Raw genomic sequence first — 22,156 nt, forward strand, 5'->3', positions numbered from 1 at the left:
GTATTTCCAACCCTAATATTCTGCTGTCATGCTGTATTCAACTGTTCAAATAAAAACAATTCAATGTGGTTAGGAGAAGAGATATAGGGAAGTATATATTTCCAGTATCTTCAACTTGTAGTGAATAGTTGGAAAATCCATCAGAAGTGCAAAATCATATCTTGACTGACAAGCCTCACCCAGTGCACACCCCAGGCAACATTTTCGTGTCACTGAGAAACAAACTGGCCCACCCAGAAGAGAGCCTTACTAATCTTGATGCCTAGAAGCTTGAAGCCTCACTGGAGAAGTGAGCAGTCAAAGGGAGCTTGTCACCACTGATTAGCTGAAAACAAAGAAAAAAAGAGAAATAAAGGAAGGTTTTTTTTTTTGCCAAAATGGGTAAGATCCACCGGCTGAGCTCTACAGCTGGAGGGTAAAGGTAAGTTACCATAATCGGCAATAGTCACTTCTAGCTGGAGTTGGAAACAGTCTGTAGTATAAAAGCAGGCAAAGGGGAGCACCCTTCTCTTCCCTGAAGGGATTTCTGGCTAAAGGAATACTGTCAGCCGCCTTCTGGGGTCCCTCCCCCGAACATATGTGGACTCTGATTGTAGGCAGCCAACCTGGGCTTCTCTCCAGTCAGGGGCATATGGTGAGGTCACAATGGCTGAAGGGGATGAGACAGAAGACGATTGATTTCAGAGCCAGAGCGAGTAATCCCATCAAATGCAGGTGCACAGAAATTAGGAGATCAGAACAGTTCCTTGCATTTCTTGCTACATTTCCAGTATTTTCCCATTCCCTTGCTCAGTGCCTTGTCAGCACACCTACAATTGAGGGTGTGATAGGAGAAGAGCAGAAAAGTAAGACTGAAATATTGTCAAATACGACTAAGAATCTTGCAGAATGCAATAATTGTTTTAAACAGAACAGCAGTTTATGGTTATCAAGGCACCAAGGAATAGCACTGCCAAGAATTTACTGAGCAGTAGGGCTTCTCTGACAGGAACTGCGCAGCAATGTTCTCCCAGCAGCCTGACGTCATTCTGCATTGGTTGGAGTGAGATTGGGCAGAGTGTGGCTGAAGCTGACAGGAAAGAGATTATGCAGGTATGTGAAAGTAAGGGTACATAATTTGCACACAGTTCCTCATGAAGTCAGGAATTATGGTTCAGATGAAGGTTGCAGCTTTCTTGTGGCACAGAATTCAGCATATAAAATACGTTTTATGCCAGGAAGTAATATGTTGCAACTTTGATCCAATTCATCACCCACCTAAATCCATTAGGAAACAAATGACACAGTCTAAATAAAGAGACTAGACTAATTGAGGTTAGGATTTCCAGAACAGAAAGAGTTGAGACTCTAATTAAAGAAGCTTCCTAACCCCACACGTGGAGCAAAGGAGCTGAAACAGAAAGGACATGAATTCCTTCTGTTGTGCATGACAATAGCACCATCTGACAAGTCAAACATCTGTCCAAATGACCAAACATATGCACATCCCAGTTTAAAATGACAAGACATGCACATTTAATTTAGAGGTATCTGAAGTATTATGTGAGCCTGAGGGAAATCCAGAGAGACTGGGATAGAGGGAAACTAGTGCCAAAGCTTTGGAATTCACCTTAAATAGTAAACAAAAATATCTTGGATTTTTGCATTCCTGAAGTAAAAAATAAATATCAATATTAGAAAAACAAAAAACATGAAACTCGTCCCGATACTTATCAGGAGAGTTTGCCTCAATATTATTGCTCTCCATCATCTAGTGTTCAGAAAAGAAGTACTGGTTGTTTTTATATTTGTTTACTTTGCAACCCAATGCATTTGTTCAAATCCAAGCAGAATCTACATTTTCTCTTTTGTTTCAATGGCTAACCAGCCAGGTAAACTAATTGCTCTCTGCTATTAAATCAAAATTAGAGTTAGGAACAAAAGCCAAAGTAGCATAGTTAACGAAAACCCACCGATGTTTACAGTCATTAGATGGCACAGAAGAACCTATGGTTTATTAGGAAATGTCACCTGCCAGAAGCTAACATTTAGACCAAGTCTTATATCACTGTCCTGGCCAAACTATGACAAAGCGAAGAAATTGCTTAAGCAAAAACAAGGACAATAAAACAAAGGTTTTCTAAATTACTGTTGCCCGTGTCATTAAATTTCATATTGTGCATGGAATATAAATACATCACTTTGTTCTGCATGACAAGCAGAAGTGAGCATTCATACATTACTCAGCCACTTAATTAAGTGCCTGGGATATTTGCAGTTAGCAGAAACTAATAAGGGAATCACATTTAAATTCAAATCACTCCTCAGGGTAGCTGTCTGCAGCATAAGCAAGGCTTACTGGGTAGATGTTCCACTAAATGCTCAGCTAAAAGCTTAGATTCACAGTATTTGTGAATAAAGAATAATTCTACTTGTGATTAAAGGTGAGAGTAAAATAAACAATTCTGTTAGGGATATTTGAGTGACGTTTTATTTCCCCTGTTTTAAATAACCATTTCGTCTATTACTTTGTCTCCCAGAACAAGGGTATGATTTAGGGCTTTGCTAGCTTAGAGCAGGAGGTTCCATAAAAAAACAAATGACGAGGCTGACCCTTTCCATGGCAGCCTTTCAACAGACCTGACAGTAACATTCCCTGCACCACAGACAGTAAACAACAAAATTATAAAGTCTCCATTGAGAAAAAAAGCAAACAGGAAACAAAGTGATGGAGGGTCACAGGAGGCAAAGAATGGGGAGGAGAGAGGAGGGATTCACATATTTATAGCAAGAAGCCAAGAACCCAGTATTCCCAACTCTGAGGAATTGCTCCTCCTCTAGCCATTGCCCAAGACTGGGTTTATTTTTAGCCATTCTTCTTTATAAATTTCAACTTTTCTGGACTAAAACAATCCCATATGGTTTCAAATCTGCCCTTGATTCCAAACAGCCCCCACACCGAGCTTCTTCAAAATTTCAAAGCCATCTGGTCACCATTGGTACAAATGACCTCTCAATATCCCTCCTCATACAAAGTGTGTTTTTTTCGGCTTCAGGAAACTGGACTCTCAGGGCCCCACACAATTACAATTACTGAGGGCAGAGGTAAGGTACACAAAAGACCCCATCACTTCAAGAAAAAAAGCATGCTCTAATCCAAGGTACTTACGGAAAAGTAAGTAGAATAGCTTAGATGTAGATTGTATACCTTTGTTCCTTTACTGAGAGAAATTACATAATTTCACCTGACACCATGCACCATTTTGCTACCAAAAAAAATAAACTCCTAAATTCCAGATTGCAATTCCAAGATGAAATAAATTAAACTCTAATATTTTAACATTGCATTTAGACTGAGCATAATATTTTCGGTTAGATAGAAATTTGGCATCTCCTGTAAGTCATAAAATCTTTGAAGCATAAATTCTGATCATCACAATAGGTACTGTCACACAGCATCACCTCAGATATTGTCAAGGTACCATCTGGCATTAATTATACGGCAGTGGATAGAAAAGGTGCAGGCCTAGCACCCAATTCTTAAAGTGTGGGAATCAGTACTCATACCAGCATTAAGAACCAGCACAAAATGGCTCTTATGTAGAGTATATACACAGAAAAAAATGCTTGAGGATTTACATAGGGAACCATTATCTTAGTTATATCTGGAGAGAAGACAGAGAGATTTAGTTTTTAATTATATATCCTTTTATACAATTTGAATTTATTGCCATGTGCATTCATCAGCTTTGTTAGAAGTAGTAATTAAACAATAAAAATTAAGTTTGCCCACAGCTTTTCAATTTTTCCCCAATAATTCCCCTCAAATACCTCAATCTGAAAGTAAATTTCACTATTCAAACACATCCACTGAAATCCATCCTACCATTTTAAATAACAGCCTTCTCAGTTCAGAAGTACAATCTCCCCCTCAATATTCCAAATGAAGTGCTTTGATAGATATGCCCTACTTAGATTCACCTGAGTCCTGAAGGAAGTGCTGAGGATGATCTCTTATCCAGAACACGTATTTGATTCTTTGGTGGAATTATTTTAGACACTTGAATATTTAGGATAGATGTTAAGAAGTTGAAGAGTCTAGTATCATAGGCTAGCTACTATAACAAATAATGCCAAAGATCTGAGAAGATTAATACACAACAAAAGTTTATTTAGCCCTAATGTCACACATCATTGTGAGACTACTCAGAGGCTCTCCTGTATAAAATTAGAGTCCAGTTTCCTTCCATTGCGACTGTGTAGCTTGGACATATTATTCCAGGTCCAAGAGTCCTCCACACTTAGCCAGCAAATTAATAAGGAGAGAGCAAGAAGCATAGTGTGAGAGGTTTTACGAGCCAAGCATGGAATTGGCATTTGTCACTTCTAACTACATTTCATTGGCATCACCCCTTCCCATGTGACACCCTATCAGCAAGAGAAACATAATTTAAGTATTTTCTCAGGAAGGAAAGTTTGGTGAACACCATAGTAGATCAGATCCTTCTAATTTATTCATTCTCTCCATGCACCCATACCTTTGCCATGTGACTTTGCAGTACTTCTCAGGAGAGTGAGCAATATCTATTTCCCTGTCTCATTGATATTGGCTTTGGCCATAAAATTTGCTTTGTCAGTGGAAAATTAGCAGAATTGACAATAGCAAATGTTTTAAATGTCCTGAGCAAGTTTCACCTTCCCTTGCAATTTGTTCCCTTAACCTTGAAAACAGCAAGCCTCAGGAAGGATGAAAGACGTGAAGTAGACCAAAACTTGTGCACATACGAGTTTGAGGCCACATCCAGTGAACCCACATTCTGAGACAGAGCCACTCAGTGTAGACCATCCTAGATCAGCTAAACCACAAGTGGCTTGCTGGCCTGGTAGGTGAGAATCAGTTTGCTGCTGTAAGATGCAGAATAGAGGGAGAGAGACGCAGTTTGTTAAATATCATTACTGTAGTAGTAGCTAACTAATTCAGACACACATCAGTCTCTGCTTCAGCTGGTGTCTGCGAGCAATTATAATTTTACAGGACCTCACTGTATATCGTTTTTAAAAGAATATTTTACCAGCGTAGGAATGCTTTTGGATAAATATTGAGAAAATTGTGAAATCTCTTAAAATCAGGTATAACAAAATGAGTTAACACCATGAACTGTAACCTGGATAACATGCTGTTGTTTTACCACATTTTTCAAGTATTCTCTTAAGTAATTATTTAATGTTCTTAAATGCCATAAAGTGCTCATTTTAAAACTGAATATATTTTTGAGAGGTTAACAATTCTCCAAAAGTCATTTGCAAAAGACTGAGAAACACAGCATCTATTCAACTACTATAACTGTAGATGATCACCCAAAGACTCATTTCTTTGTGTCTATAAATTATTTAGATTTCTTCCCTTGATGCCTGCACTACAACATTTATTTCACAGCTGGTTTGAAATTTTAACAAAGGATGATCAGAAGCAGAGATGTTTTTCACACCAATCATGAACTAAATAATATTAGGCATTTAAATTATACTGCCCCATAAAACCCTGAAAATATTTCCATTCATTATTTATACTTGTCCCCATTTACAGATGAAGAATCTGATCCTTTTAATTTTTCCTAAATTTTTAATGTTATATTCTGCTAATGTGTTATAAAGTTGAAGGGCTCAGCTTAAAACTGAAGGAATCTTTCTCTAAAGTTCACATTTCATCCACTACACCAGCCTGTCTCCACAATTAATATAAATGCAGAAAATTTAGTTAATAAAACAGAGGCTAAAAGTAAGTTTGGGAATGATTAAGAAAAATACATTACCGACAATACAGACATTTGTAATTTGGCTTCATTTTCTAGATCTTGCAATAAAAGTTAACAGTAATGTTTAGCCCACCTAAGATAAAATAATTAATAAATGCAGTTTAACAGAAGAAGGAAGAGATTCATTTGTAGAATAAAAATCAACTGATTTCAAGCCCTGAATTCACTACAACTTGTTACAAACAAATATAAGAAAATATAAAAAAAAAAATCCCCTAATCTTTTTCTAAAACATTTGGGAAAAAAGAGAAACATATACGATACAATTTTGAAGAAAACAGTTTCCAATTTTAGAAACTATTAAGTTTAGTAAGTGCAAAGTACCATTTAGCCAACGTAACACAGCATAAATTGCAAGAGACCTTCTGTATCTGAAGTTTGGTCAGAAAGAGCCAACATCTCTCTTCACCTCCCACGTATTTACCTTAGTAATCAGAAAAAGTAAAAATAAACCGAGTAAAGACGAGTTTTGTTTTAACTCTTCTGTAAGTCAAATACATTAAAATAAGTAAACACAGAAGAAAGAGCTCCCACAGGGATTGAGGAATAATAGCATAGTAAGTGACTTGCAACGGGAACACATTCAACACTTCATGAGCTCACTGGAATTCGTGACACCTGCTCCACCTATTGAGTCAGCCTTGTGGTGGGTGGGTGCTGGAAAGGGAAAAGTGGGTGACAAATGCAATTTTCATGGACCAAAATAGGTTCTGGCACATTTAGCTCCTAAGATTTTTTCTATTTAACTTTCTGAGGAAATTTCGGAAGAAAAAATGTTTACCATACAAAGTTTTCTTTTAATAAAAAATACTTTCACAAAGATTGAGATATAATCCTAGTTTCTATTGCAACATAATTTCAAAATACAAACGTATTCTGATTTTCAATTACAGCCAGTACATCAGATTCACTTTCCCCCAAGATGAGCTTTCTACTTTTTAGTAAAAAATCATCATCCAGGTGACAAATTAGCTTTAAACAGGCCTTAAATCAGCCCAGAATTTGAAATAAGCTCTTTCCTGCCAAAAGTGCAGACATCTGTTATCTCTTCTCTAATTCTTTACATTAAAATTGCAACAGCAGAGCAAATTTTTAGCATCATATCTCACTCAATCATTGATCTATGGATGAAAATTATTAAAATTTAAAAAAATCAGATATGCTTATTCCCAAAAGTTTCATTCTTTGAGGTCTTTGTTTAAGATAAAGTTGAACACATGCATTTCTATCATGGCACTTATTTTAAGGCTCACCTTGGCTATTATTTCTCTCACTTGCCAGGTTAACTACTCTCAATTTCCACTTTTTTGTTAATCTAAATGTATAATAAATATACAACTAAATCTCTCCTTAATAAATGCCACTTTTATTATATATATATAATTGACTTAAGTCATTCAAATATAATCAGGTTTATCTCTTCAAGTTTGTCACTGAAAATACTCTATTAGCTAAAAATCTCTAGATAGATTAATGTCATTGTATGTATATGAAAATATTTTAAATTTTATGTTAATACAAAATCATTATTTTATTATTTCTTGTTCTGTGTTATGTAGTTGATAAATAGTCATTGTTGAAAATATGTAAAATAAAAACGCATGAAAGAATTTAATAATCTTTCATTCAACATCTAAATATCTCTTTCACTGGAATATATTAAAAATATATACAATATAATTTATATTGATATTTGCATAAAATGTTTCTGTAAAATTGAGGTGACTTCTTATATCATTTTATAACTTTTTCCAATTGTGTTGTCTTTTATTTCCCTAGTAATAATCTGTTAAATCTCTAAGTAGAGCACCTAATATTTAGGATATTCATCCTTATAGACGCCTCTCACTCCCTTTTTTTTTAAACGTGAAATATTGGCATCTTATAATTTATTTTATAGAATGATCTGTTTTCAAGTTCAGGGATTTCTTTTAAAATTGCATTAATTCAAAGGCAGTTCTCTATTTAATTGGCTTTAATGTACTTCACCTGCACAACTTATTTCTTACCGAGTTGTGATTTTTATATCTTTATTTACAGAAGATGTGAGTAATCACAGAATGTGCTTCTTTGGTCCTCAAACACAGATATAGAGTTCTGAGATCTGAGGAAACTCTTTGGATGTTAATCCAATATCTTCGATATGAGAAATCTGAAATCAGCATGATTATCTTTTACTCTTTGTGTTAACCTATTTTTTAATCTGATCTAGACGGCTGAAAAACATTTTAAACCTATTTTTAAATGTAAAATAAAAATCTAGCACAGGTATAAATATGTTTCATCAGGTAGATTTCCACTTATGTTCAATAAACTTTTTCAATCTAAAGTTTTAAGTCTTCTGAAGTTTAGAATTGATCACTACTCCATGAGTTCTGCGTTTTCACTCAAAACTTTTTAAAAAATATATTTAAATCATATATGTTGTGTCTGTTCTCCACATCACATCTTTTCCCTTTCAGTTAGAAGAAACTTTCTCCGATTTTTCATCCTCTTCACGGATTTAATTTTTCAGCATTGTCATGGTTTTTACTCATTGTTCCATTTTTTTTTTTTTTTTTTTTTTTTTTGAGGCGGAGTCTCGCTCTGTCGCCCAGGCTGGAGTGCAGTGGCATGATCTCGGCTCACTGCAAGCTCTGCCTCCCAGGTTCACGCCATTCTCCTGCCTCAGCTTCCCGAGTAGCTGGGACTACAGGCGCCCGCCACTACGCCCAGCTAATTTTTTGTATTTTTCTTTTTTAGTAGAGACGGGGTTTCACTGTGTTAGCCAGGATGCTCTCGATCTCCTGACCTCGTGATCCACCCGCCTTGGCCTCCCAAAGTGCTAGGCTTGAGCCACCGTGCCCGGCCTCATTGCTCCATTGTTTTAATGTAGTAACTTTGATTCCGTTTTATGCATTGTGCACTCTTATCTCATGTTGTTTCCTTCTTTTTTAACTCGTTACAAACACAAGTTTTTTTAAAAAAAAAATTGTAAATGTTTATTCTGTTTCTTAAGTTTATTTTGCAGAAAAAAAATTGCCATGATTTTTTATTTGTTGGTTTGTTGTTTGAAAAGGAGTCCCTCTGCCACCCAGGCTGGATGGAGTTCAGTGGCCCAATCCCCGCACACTGCAGCCTCCGCCTTCCAGGCTCAAGCAATTCTCCCACCTCAGACTCTGGAATAGCTGGGACTACAGGAGTGCACCACCACGCCTGGCTAATTTTTGTATTTTTAGTAGAGACAGGGTTTTGCCATGGTGCCCAGGCTGGTCTCGAACTCCTGACCTTAAGTGACCCACCTCGGCCTGCCAAACTGCTGGGATTACAGGCATAAGCCACTGCTCTGGGCGATCGCCATGATTTTTAAGAGTTGTTCCCAGAGTATGCACACGTATGTTTATTTTGCAGCACTATTCACAATAGCAAAGACTTGGAACCAACCCAAATGTCAAACAATGATAGGCTGGATTAAGAAAATGTGGCACATATACACCATGGAATACTATGCAGCCATAAAAAACGATGAGTTCATGTCCTTTGTAGGGACATGGATGAAACTGGAAACCATCATTCTCAGCAAACTATCCCAAGGACAAAAAAACCAAACACCGCATGTTCTCACTCATTGGTGGGAATTGAACAATGAGAACACTTGGACAGAGGAAGGGGAACATCACACACCGGGGCCTGTTGTGGGGTGGTGGGAGGGGGGAGGGATAGCATTAGGAGATATACCTAATGTAAATGACGAGTTAATGGGTGCAGCACACCAACATGGCACATGTATACATATGTAACAAACCTGCATGTTGTGCACATGTACCCTAGAACTTAAAGTATAATAATAAATAAATAAAATAAAATAAAAGAGTTGTTCCCATTATAGTGATAAGCTGAGAAAGCAGAAAGTAAAAACGCATGTTCACGTGCCCACAGACCTCAAAGGCCCCAAAGAGGAAAGCGAATCATTAAGACTGACCACAGTATCAACCACTGTGCTATTATTACTCATCTCTTCTTGGGATGATTTTTTTCTATCACTTATCTACCTAATTTGTGATTATATAAACTCTGGTTTCAGATACATAGATATAGCTGTGAAGATAGATTGACAGCTTGTTACATTAGAAGCACTTAATAAATATGAATGATTATGATGATGACGTGCTGCAGAAATCATGATTTCAGAACACTATTGTACAACTCTCAACCTCACATAGAAGCTTAAGAATACTAAATGATACTTAGCTTGCTTACTTACTTGAAGGGAAAACCAACAATTTTCTTTTCAAATATCCAGTAAAAGAAAACAATTGAGTTCATCTGATAGCTGCTATCAAACACAAAATAATGAAAACTTACAATCTAGAATAGTAAATCTGAGCTTTCAGGAGATAAGAATCATTTGACCTATTTACAAATTAGAACATGCAGTCAGTATGTATTTATAAAATTAATTTATATAAGTGATTTCAAAACATGTGATCTTAGATCATAAGCCCTCTATTTAGCTGAAATAATCATAATAAAAAGTTGTTGGCAGCCAAACTTGTAATAAATATTTCTGAATGGAGATTTAATTAATTATAACAGCAATGCTTGAACAATCATTGCCAAAATAAATAAATGCCACCAAGAACACAGGCCTTCCATGCAATTTGCATTGCATTAACACATCTCATTTTTATCATCAGCAACTTTTTACTAAGAAACCATCGTGAACAAAATATTGGCAGTGCTCTCCTTGCTACAGATATGATCAACTGTATTTTCTCAGGTGAGTGGGAACAAGGAGGTGGACCATAGGAAGAGGAAACAAGATACGAGTCTTTTGGCCTCTCTTTCCGCTTCATTTAGAACAATTGCAAATATTAGGATTCCAACAACAATTTTATTTGTTCGAGCTTACTGATTTGCCCATTCTTCAAACTTAGAAAAAAATCAACCACATTTTTTCCCAGCATATGAGAATCTTTGAGAGTTCTACTATAGAAACATACATGTCCCTGTCAAGATACAGCTACTCAGTCTCTTGTATTATTGCCTAACTAAATAATTGCCTAATAAAATAATATGAAGCCAGATATCCTAACTCTATTTATATATTCATTTAACTCATGTGTTATATTTTAAGCTTATCATCTTAACGGTTTTTCTCTTGTGCTTTACAAGAGCCTGGTATCACTTCATTTGTGACACTCCACACTGAGTATAGAAATCTTACAAGATACAAACACATCCTTCCCTACTGAGACTACCAACAAATTCCAGTCTGTGTCTGCTATACTCTTTTTGATATGTCTCACTATCATGCTTCATTTAGTAACTCCAGTTGTTATATTATACAATTAATATTAATCCTCCTTAATATACTTTTGGCCATCAAATGGCACATAGGTAAGTCATTAGTAAATATTTGTAATTAAGCTGAAATAAAATAGTTCTGTAATAAAAGCCAAATAAGACAGCACTGGGCTGTAAAAAGAGCATTTTTAACCCTAGCCCTTATTGTTTAAATGATAGCTTAAACTAGAAGGCAAGGAATCATGGATATACAATATAATGTATATCTGAATAAATGAGAACCTTTAGAGCTATACAACAACTAGAGGCTATTTTCTGCCATGAAAATTCAGGTAGAGACACTAAAGAAAGGTCTGTTGTGTCTGCAAAACTCATCCGGGAAGCTTCTTAGGAAACACGAGGGGGACTTCATGTGAACAAGAAATAAACTTCCATTGTGTTTAAAAAAAAAAAGTCAGGAAAGTTTCTTAAAACTCCTACTTCAGACTACAACCACAAGCACTGAGTATTTTTAGAAGAATGTTTTACAGTAAGCATTAGCCTATTTTCTGGTTAGGAGAGACAGTCCTCCATACTTCCAGCATTTCTTGCACTGTATGAATTTATGAAATACCAATGGCATTGGTAAACAATAAACTATATTAATAGAATTTATGAAACCTCTGTTGATAAGTAAATGCCTATACAGATGACACTTAAAGGTGTTAGGCTCTCTCTGATAGACAATTTAGCATTATATTGAGGAGTGACAAAAACAAGCTTAAAATAGTATGGGATGCTAAGAGACAATTTGTACCAGAGGCTAATCAAATATGGAACCAGGTTCCCATATACTAATGTCTCAGCTACACTTGGACAGGGACTTCAGCAATATTCTTGTAATGAAAGCCTAGTAATCAACATTAGCATCAACATGTAGACTATTTCATATAATGTGCTCAGCTATATCCACCCAATTTTTTGTTTTATTTATAAATATCATGTTTAATAGAACTTTTTCAAGTACTTATGGTTTAAATTTGATTCTGCTTCCTAACTACTGAGACTGAGCTCTTTGGAGGAATTCCTATTCTAAATGAAATTAGTAATGGCTAGAGGTTCTGCCTCACCAACCCAACATATATTTTTGTCATATACCTTTGTGACTATGTCCTCGGCCTTAGCTGCACAAAGGCTATTCTTGCTGAATGATGTAGAGTTTACAAAAGTATGTAGAATGTCCATTGGGAATTAGTCCAAGACCTAGATCTAGAATACTAGATACTAAAATAAAATGAGTATTATTAGATTACAAAATGACCTAATTTTTTTTTCTATCTTTGTTTCTCAGTGGGATTTAATGGAATCATTGTAAGCCACCATAACAAAGTAGAAGAGACCAGGGAACCACACATATCTGTTCATTTCTCTCTGAAATTTCCATTTCTTTTGAGTCCCGTTGCTTTACTTAATTAATGTTCTATGATTCATCATTCTCAAATATCTGTCCATAGCAAATACAAAATTTGTTCTCATTTGCATCCATCCTATAACTCTGTCAGTAAAATAGCCTCCTTGTTATCTCTTCTCCCACAACAAAACCATTCCACAAATCATTTTGACTTTTTTTCTTTCTCATCATATTGACCTTCATATTCCCATTCCTGAGAATACCACTGTTACATACCAGAAGCTACAGAGACACTGAAGATATAGGAATGCAATTTTACCAAAATCATTTATAACGGTCAATTATTTTTATTTTGTTCAATAGACAATAACTATAAATAATCTGAAAAGAATGAAGTAGAATAAATTTTTTCCTGTGAAGAATATGTGTGTGTATTCTAGTACCTGACCCTCACAAATCCATGGAGCAACATTTAGCTAACATGCAAATCTCCATATATATTTAATGCACTAGTAACAAAACGAGATTAACAATTGTACCAAGAGTTTCTATAAAACAACAACTAATGAAAATGTCTACAAAGGAATATTTTCACTTTTTAAATATAAAATGATCAATCTAAAGAATATATTTTGGCAAATTAGGTAAGAGTACAATTGGTTCCATTATACTTTGGTTAGAATACAATTCTCTAAATGTAGAAAGGATTTTGATTGAAAATATACCCTTGATTTTATGTAAAAAATTATTTCTATGTCATATATTGTAGTTAATTGTGTTAGTAAAATAATTGCACCAAAGTGGATGTTCTCGAGTCATTTATGTAAAATGTAAGAGACACAGTATTATATTCAATAGCAATAATGGAATGTATATTATAAAATCTTTTAAAAATGAGCCATCAGCAAATTAGCAGGTATATCCTGGCAATAATACTCACATAGTGACAAAATTGCTGTATTTTCTAGGGGAAGAACTGGGTAGTAAATTTAATACTATACTAAAGTTCATTTAACAAGAGGACTTTTCACAAGAATCTACCATTGTGAGAAAAATAAAAATAAAAGCAAATACAAGTAAAATACCCGAAACTACACAGAAGCCCTCCACTATGTTACCATGACACCAGTTACAGAAATCCAAGAGTGTTTAAATCCTGCCTCTGGCAATGTTATATATAACATGTGTAAATTGTATTCTCAAGCCTTAAATTGAAAAATTTGCTTCTCTTCAACTCTTCTTGTGGGCTGAGAAAATAAAAGTCTGCAGGAAAAAAAGTATGACATGAACAATAAACATAATAGATTTTTGGACTTTCCATCCCTACATTTTGTACTGTGAGGTTCCTTTGTGTTGCCAAAGAGAACAGAATTTTCCCAAAGCAATACTGGTAGTTGAGGCAATATTCCACAAATAAAATTCATTAGAATTAGGAAGGAGCTATTTCCAGTTGACAGTTCACTCAGCTCTATAGCTGTGTTTGCACCCAGTTTAGCCATCATCCCTCACATTTCTGTTCCCTAGAGGTACAACACAGGGACTTCTTTGTTTCTTAGCAGAAACTTTCCAGATAGCCAACAGAGGTCTCTCAGGGCTTTTCCAAAAGAGATTGGGTAAGGAAGCACAGGTAATTGCAGACCAGAACAAGGAACAGCAAAAGAGAAAAAGTGCTCTTTAGCATAGCACTGGGCTCTTAACAGATATTCAAAAAATATTTAATTAATTTTTAAAAATTCCATATCTTATACATTCTATAATCAGAATCACTGAATTAGGAGTTTTTCATCTCCCTTTGTCCTTAACAATCTGCAAGAAGACATTCAGATTTAGAAACTAGACATACCCACACCCGTTTACATGCGAATCAGCATTTGTGTGCAGCCCCAGGCATTTGGAAAATGTTAATATTTACAACTAGCAGTTTCAATTTAATAGTATAACGTATTATATTGCAAAGCATTTTAAAATAAGGGAGTGTGCATATTCACAAATACTCTTTCTTGAATTTTGGACCTGATTTTTGAAAGTAGTATCGGGAGTCCCCTTTCCTTCACACTCCACAATCTACTTCAAATTTTTCAGGGAAGTCCCTGGAAAACAACAAGGGCATAAAATATAACCATCTTAGAACACAATCCCACCACTAGGGCAATGAACTTTTTCATCAAAAGAATGCAGAATCCCAGCACTTTGGGAAGCCGAGGCAGGCGATTCGTGAGATCAGGAGATCGAGACCATCCTGGCCAGCATAGAGAAACCCCGTCTCTACTAAAAATACAAACATTAGCCGGGTGTGGTGGCATGTGCTTGTAATCCCAGCTACTCGGGAGGCTGAGGAAGGAGAATTGCTTGAACCCGGAAAGTGGAGGTTGCAGTGAGCTAAGATCACGCCACAGCACTCTAGCCTGGTGAAAGTGCGAGACTCCGTCTCAAAAAAAAAAAAAGTGCAGAAGATAAGATTTCCTGCAATGTCCCCATTAGTAACAGAAAAGAAGACAGACTCTGGAATTACATAGCCTTCCCCTTGAGATTTGTCTTGAGGCTAAAGAACCTAGGGGAATGAAAAGGAGATGACGTTTACTGAGTGTACATTACAAACAAAACACAACACTTCATGGCTTATATATTATATATTTAATCTTTGCACTAGTCCTGGGAGGTAGGTGGTACTTATTCCATCTTACCAATGATGAAACTGACACTCAGAAAGGTTAGGTAACATTTCAAGATTACACTGTCAGTAAAAAGAGGGCTCTGTGTGACTCAGTGGCAGCCTTTGCTGAACTCTCTACTGAAGTAGACTGGCTCTTGAGCAAGAGCCATCTGCTTGGGCTTATTCTGGTTTCTGGGACTTAGGAAAAGAGAAGCCGAGGTTCTTCTTCAGAACTCTGTCTTGAAAAATCATTTTTTAAATCCATTTCAAAACTATCAATTAAAAAGACAGAACAGAAGGAGGACTTTGAAAGAGAGAAGCCAGAGAAAGGGAAGGGAAAGGAGTCTTTAATTCTCAGGATGCCCGCCTTGGTAAATATAAAGAAAGAAAGAAAAAAAAAAAAAAAAAAAAAAAAAGAGCATGAAAACCCCGTTTCTCTCTGAAGGACTCCAGCAGTCAAAACAAAAATGTAGCCTAAAGCTCTAGGACTTCAACAAGGGAAAGTTCAAGATGAGCCAGTTTTCTCACTATATTTCTCACTCATATTCACCAGCTGATTGATAATTTAGTGATTATGATATCTAGATTGCTAGAATAAAATAGGACTTAAATGGTTTTAGAAATCAAAGCTATTAGGTTGAGCCATATGAAAATGTCATCTTTGTCGATCAAAACTGGTTGAATAATGACAATTTAGTGTGGTTCAACCTAACATATTAGGTTGTTAACACCAATCCAAACATAGGAGGAGACCAAAATAATGAGAATTCAAACATAGCAATAACTCTGGATCATGTAAAATACAAGTTTTGACCCACACAATTTCTCTGACCAAAGTTGATAAGCCAGTTTGCAGGTAGAACATTCCCAAAAGACAGTAGTCCAGAGCTCTGAAATATTACTCAGGAAACAGTCTTTTGCCATAACTGCAGTTTCACATATGGCAAAGCAAAACACATGTGAACAAAAGTTCTACTTTTCCCATGCCAGGGGCAGTTTTTCAGACTAAGATAGCTGGTCTGTGCTTAACTATTCTCACAGCTATGGCGAAGCTTTAGTTAGGACCTCAGTGTAAATTATATTCAGCCAATAATTGTGTGGAAGTACCAATTTAATTTTTAAAGAACAAGCCTTGAGGTTTAGCATAACTAAGCTTGAATTAACATGTTTGCTACAAGGGCTAGGCAAGCTGCTGGGTACGCTGGCCAATTCCAGTGTACAACCAACCCCCTCAGGTTTTCTACCACATGTTTGAAAAGGCCTGTTCTCTATGGCAAAGGCAGAATATATCCTGTAGGCTCCCTATGCAGCAAGAGGCTAAAATAGCATTTAAATTTGATCCTTGGAACCAAGGGGGAAATACAAAGCTGTCCAATTTCAGAAGAGTTGGAATGAAATTCAGCTGATATCACTGTCATGCTTAGGAGAAGGAAAAGGCAGACAAGCCCAAGAGGAGACAGTCACAACAAACAAGAACTCTGGATCTCTGAAATGAGAATCTACTGCCAAGTCCTCTCATCTAACAGTGCATAGTGTTGTGAACTCCTGGGGAAACTCAGACTCTCCACAGATGGGCACTTGTGGCATATGTTTTCCCTTCATGGTACACTGTAAATGGATACTTTCCTTTCTGCTTTGCTTCTTTGTCTAAAATTTAAAGAGCATATTTAATTGTGCTAGGCACTTTCCTAGACATTAGGTCTAGATTCCAGATATTGGTGGACTAAGAAGAGAAGACCCCTAAGAAATTGTTTTAGGAATAACCCATCACTTTGGAAATGGTGAGTGAACAAGAAGTCCAATAGAGAACAATTCTAATAAGGGTAACACACCTGAAGTACACAGAAGTTAGGCAATTAAAGCACCGTTTAGTGAACTAACACAGGTTTAATTTATAAGCATGTAAGTGAATTTAGAAGAATATACATTTATAAGAATGTAAGATTTTTGCTTTCTCGTTAAAGAGGTATACTCTTTAGTGCTAGTCTTCACATTTCTGACTCGTTCATCCCTCCCCACCTAAACTCTTAGATTACTTCCCTTCGCCTTACTTAATTGAAATACTTCCCTTAAGGGATAAGTATCTACATATTACCTTAAATGTAACCTGCCATTTTTCACAAGCAGTTTCTTTAGAATGGCCCCATGATTTTTCTGTATGTTATTATGAATTCGAAAACTAAAGCAGAATGGAGAATTGGTTGATAAAGTTAGTGAGTGAAGAAACTTCAAGATCGTATCTCAGAGATTCCTAAAATAAATAACATCCCTTTTACCCATTATGATTGAAATCATACACATTGTAATCTGATTTTTTCAGTATAAATGTTTTCAAAATAAAGGAAGTCATGTGGATAAAACAAAGGCGAAAGTATTCTGATGCCTTCTAGGTTCAGCTCTATCTGTGCCAAGTTGTTCTTTGATAATTCTATTACCAGATTCTCCTACTCAAAGAGGCTTAACTGGAATCTGTATGTGTTATACAATTAAATTATGTGTTACTAAAAAGAAATAAAATGTTTTCCTTTTCTAAAATACAGTTAATAAAAGTTGATTTTCCCAATTTTGTCCATACTCACTTTGTAATCAAATGTACTTATTAAGTCATTTCTTAAGACACTGCAGTGTACATGAGGTTTGTTTTTTTTTTTTCCAGAAATATATCTTTTTGTGCATCTTTTGTTAAAGCACACAGATTTCCCTTCAGGAAACTGGACTACATTATGCTTTTATTCCCAATCTTCCCCTTCTCTATATTTATATATTTTGCAGTTCTTTCAACAGTAGCAGATTATACTTCCCTACCTTGTTGATTGGCTGTGTTATTTGCTTTGATCAATGGGAGTGTAAGCAGACATGACAGGGAGGCTTCAAATGTACTTGAACCAGTGCCTCCAGGGTTCTTTAGCCATTGCTATGAACAGAAGATATCCCTGGTGGCACACAGGCCCTAGAATAATGAGAGACATGTGGAGATGAGCTAAAACAACACCTCGCCTGTAAGCCAAGCCAGAGTGAGTTCAGCTAAGATAAGCCAAACCCCAGCAAACTCACAGATATATAAGCAGGCAATAATTGCTTATTGTTCTATGAGGATAATAGTTTGTAGTTCTAGTATTCAATATCATTGGCACCGTATCTGAGTGATAACAGAAACTAATTCTTACCCTTATGAATTCTAGTGAGACTTTCAGTAAAGATTATCTTCTTCCACTAAAAAGAGATGGGCATATGACCAAAGTTAGGTCAATCTGACTCTCTCGCCTAAGAATTTCAATCAACCTGAGTAACAAAGACAGAAAACAGTTGAAGCTGTTCCATCCCGGAAATTCTGCAGAGATTATGCAATACTTCTTAAAATCCAAATACCTAAAACAGACAAGGATCTTGACTTTTCCAAGACTTCAGATTTTTCTTTATTCTGTTGAGCTAACACACATTAGTTAAATTCATTCATTTGTTCTTAAGTTAGTGACTAACTTTCTGTTGCTGGTAACTCAAAAACCTTAATGATATAAGGACTTCATTTTTCAGTCTCTAAATAAATTCATTGAATAGCAAAATATCTTATCATTATTTGTATTTTTCAGGACTGACCAAAATTCACAACGAGAAGGGAGTTGCCTACTACAATGGGAATTTCTCCAGACAAGTTCAAAAAACAAAGGCTTCAACATCAGGTAACTTACATATATATTTAATTTGACATAAGAAAATGAATAGGGCCTGATGACGACTCTTTTTGTTTTAGAATATTAATAAAAGTATTTCCACCAACAAATATTTCATAGATGTTATTCTTATTTTATTACAGAAGCTATACATTATAAAATCAAAGAACCCTCTTGAAATGGCATGTAACATGCCAAATATTAATTGAGTCCGAATTATTACAAATGTACTTTAAATAACTCATGAAAATGCAAATATTTATTTTAAATGATGATGTAATTCCCATTTTCAGCAATATGATGATCAAAATAATCTGAAAACTCAGCTGCTACCAAACAGCTACAAATGTGGAATAAAATTTTATTGCATATTTTAACTGCATAGCCAATATTTAAATTATACTTGTGAAATATCCTCAGAAACCAAAATTGGAAAAGGAACAAAAACTAGAGGAGAACTACATGAGCTGGTAATTTTGCTGGGGTGGAGTGAGCTACAGTTAATTCCTCTCCTTAACAAAGGATCTTGGATTTTAATGCCCAGATGTAGCTAATACTCTGTGTCTGAGAAAGGAATGGATTATTAGTGATAGTCTCCCACAAAGCTGAGACACTCGCCCTCAGTAAAAGGGTAGACACGTGTAGGTAAAGAGGGACTATAAGTAAACTTACGCTTTTCCCTGAAATTTAGGTGAATAAAGAACTGATCTGAGAATCCAAAATAGTGGTGAACCTAACATGGATTTGAAGTTCAAATCAAAATATCAACCTCTATGGTGCTTAAAGTACAAAATTAATATTAAAACACAGCACCAGTTTGATTACAATACCTTTAGCACACGGCATTAGCCAATGCAGACACCTAAAACGAACAATACTAACAATAAATAGCAACAGTGATACAATTATAGCAGAGATTTAAAATGCTAAGAAAAAACTAAGAACAAAGTTAGCCAATGAATATAAACTTTTAATTAAAAGACTTACTGAAGAAGACAACTTGCAAATATATTTCATAAAAGACCTATAACCATTAGAGAAATTGAATTGGTCTACACCAGTATTTCTCAACTTCGTCACCATTGATGATTTGGACTAATAATTGTTTGTTTTCAGAAGCTGCCCTATACATTGTGGGATATTGAGCAGTGTATCTGGTCCCTATTCACTAGATGCCTGTAGCAACCTCACAGTTGTGATAATTTTGTCTCCAATTCTCACGGATGACTGAGGGGTTCAAGACTTCAGTGGAGGAAGTAACAGCAGATGTGGTGGAGATAGCAAAAGAATTGAATTACAAGTGGAGCCTGAAGATGGGACTGAATTGCCACAATCTAATGGTCAGACATGAATGGATGAAGAGTTGCTTCTTTTGGATGAGCAGTGAAAGTTGCTTCTTGAGAAGGAATCTACTCTTGGTGAAGATGCTGTGAACATTGTTGAAATGACAAGAAAGGATTTAGAACATTCCATAAACTTAGTTGGTAAATCACCAGCAGGGTTTGAGAGGACTGACTCCAGTTTTGAAAAAAGTTCTACTGTGAGTAAAATGCTTTCAAACAGCATCACATGCTACAGAGAAATCTTTTGTGAAAGGTACAGTCCATTTACGTGGCAAAATTCATTGTTGTGTTATTTTAAGAAATGACCACAGCCACTCCATGCTTCAGCAATCACTACCCTGATTAGTCAGCAACCATCAACATTGAGGTCAGATCCTCCAACAGCAAAAAGATTACAACTTGCCTAAGGCTCGGATGATTATTAGCACTTTTTCGTATGTGCATTGTTTTTTCAGATATGTTATTTCACACTTAGACTACAGTATAGTATAATCATAACTTTTACATGCACTGGGAATCCAAAAAACTCTTGTAACTCACTTTATTGTGATATTTGGTCTACTGTGGTGGTCTGGTACCAAACTTGCAGTATCTCTGAGGTGTGCCTGTACGAGTTCTCCAAAACCACAAATTATCAAATAATCTCCTCCTTTAAAAACTTGTCCCTGAGACTCAAGAGAGAATTTATTTTATGCAATAGGCCTTACGTTAATGTGAAAATTACATAAGGGCAGAATGAGAAGTAGGTGTGATTTCTTAAAATGCAAGAAAAATTCTTAATATTAGAAAACTAATTCTTTCAACACTTACACACTGCTAGTGGGAATGTAAATTAGTTCAGGCACTACAGAAAGCAGTATGGAGATTTCTCAAAGAACTTAGAACAAAAGTACCATTCAACCAGCACTCCCATTACTGGGTATATACCAAAGGAATATAAATCGTTCTACCATAAAGACACACGCGCACGTATGTTCACTGCAGCACGTTCACAATAGCAAAGATATACACTCAACCTAGATGCCCATCAATGGTAGACTGGATAAAGAAAATATGGTACATATTCACTATGCCATACTATGTACTCTTGTACACTGAAAGAATCAGGTATTTTTTCAAATGTTATTTTAGTTTTGGGGGTACAGGTTGTCAATTGCATGTCATGTAGATGCCATAGTATGCAGCCATACAAAAAGTGAAATCATGTCATTTGCAGCAACATAGATGCAGCTGGTGACTATCATCCTAAGCAAATTAACCTGAAAACGGAAACCAGATCCCTCGAGTTCTCACTCATAAGTGGTAGCTAAACATTGAGTACATGTGAGACAAAGAAGGGAACAATAAACAATGGGGGCTACTTGAGGATGGAGGGTGGGAGGAAGGCGAGGGTCAAAAAACTACCTATCAGGTACTATGCTCACCACCTGAGTGATGAAATCACCAGACCCCAGTGACATGTTGTTTACACTAGTGACATGCAATTTGACAACCTGTACTCCCAAAACTAAAATAACATTTGAAAAAATACCTGATTCTCACTCATAGGAGGGAATTGAGCAATGAGAACACATGGACACAGGAAGGGGAACATCACACACTGGGGACTGTTGTGGGGTGGGGGAGGGGGGAGGGATAGCATTAGGAGATATACCTAATGCTAAATGACGAGTTAATGGGTGCAGCAAACCAACATGGCACATGTATACATACGTAACAAACCTGCATGTTGTGCACATGTAACCTAAAACTTAAAGTATAATAATAATAAAATAAAAGAAAAAGAAAAAAATGAAAAAATACCTGATTCTTTCAGTGTACAAAAGAGTACATTACAACTGAACTGAGAGCATCCTAGGAATTCAAGAATGAACATTAGAAAAGAATATGATTTTAATTTATCATATTGATACTGCTACAGATGCATACAGAAGCATGGATGAATCTAATGAACATAATATTGAGCAAAGTCATAAGCACATAAGTAAATATGGTATCCCGTTTGTTATAAATTTCAA

The 22,156-nt window shown here is 35.9% G+C and overlaps 1 protein-coding gene across 1 annotated transcript in view; it reads left to right on the plus strand.

Annotated features, from left to right (window-relative positions):
• Positions 1-577: 577 nt before the first annotated feature.
• LOC129489268 (uncharacterized) overlaps positions 578-22,156 on the plus strand; it is a 34,358-nt gene continuing 12,779 nt past the window's right edge. Inside the window, exons 1-7 of the mRNA XM_063609943.1 lie at positions 578-634; positions 794-845; positions 911-1,092; positions 3,016-3,140; positions 10,472-10,554; positions 18,715-18,804; positions 19,968-20,391. Of these exons, the coding sequence (XP_063466013.1) occupies positions 578-634; positions 794-845; positions 911-1,092; positions 3,016-3,140; positions 10,472-10,554; positions 18,715-18,804; positions 19,968-20,026 (648 nt within the window). The 3' untranslated portion in view covers positions 20,027-20,391. The remainder of the gene's footprint in view (positions 635-793; positions 846-910; positions 1,093-3,015; positions 3,141-10,471; positions 10,555-18,714; positions 18,805-19,967; positions 20,392-22,156) is intronic.

Source organism: Symphalangus syndactylus, chromosome 9 (genome assembly GCF_028878055.3).
Source record: "Symphalangus syndactylus isolate Jambi chromosome 9, NHGRI_mSymSyn1-v2.1_pri, whole genome shotgun sequence".
In the NCBI taxonomy this organism is placed as follows: Eukaryota; Metazoa; Chordata; class Mammalia; order Primates; family Hylobatidae; genus Symphalangus; species Symphalangus syndactylus.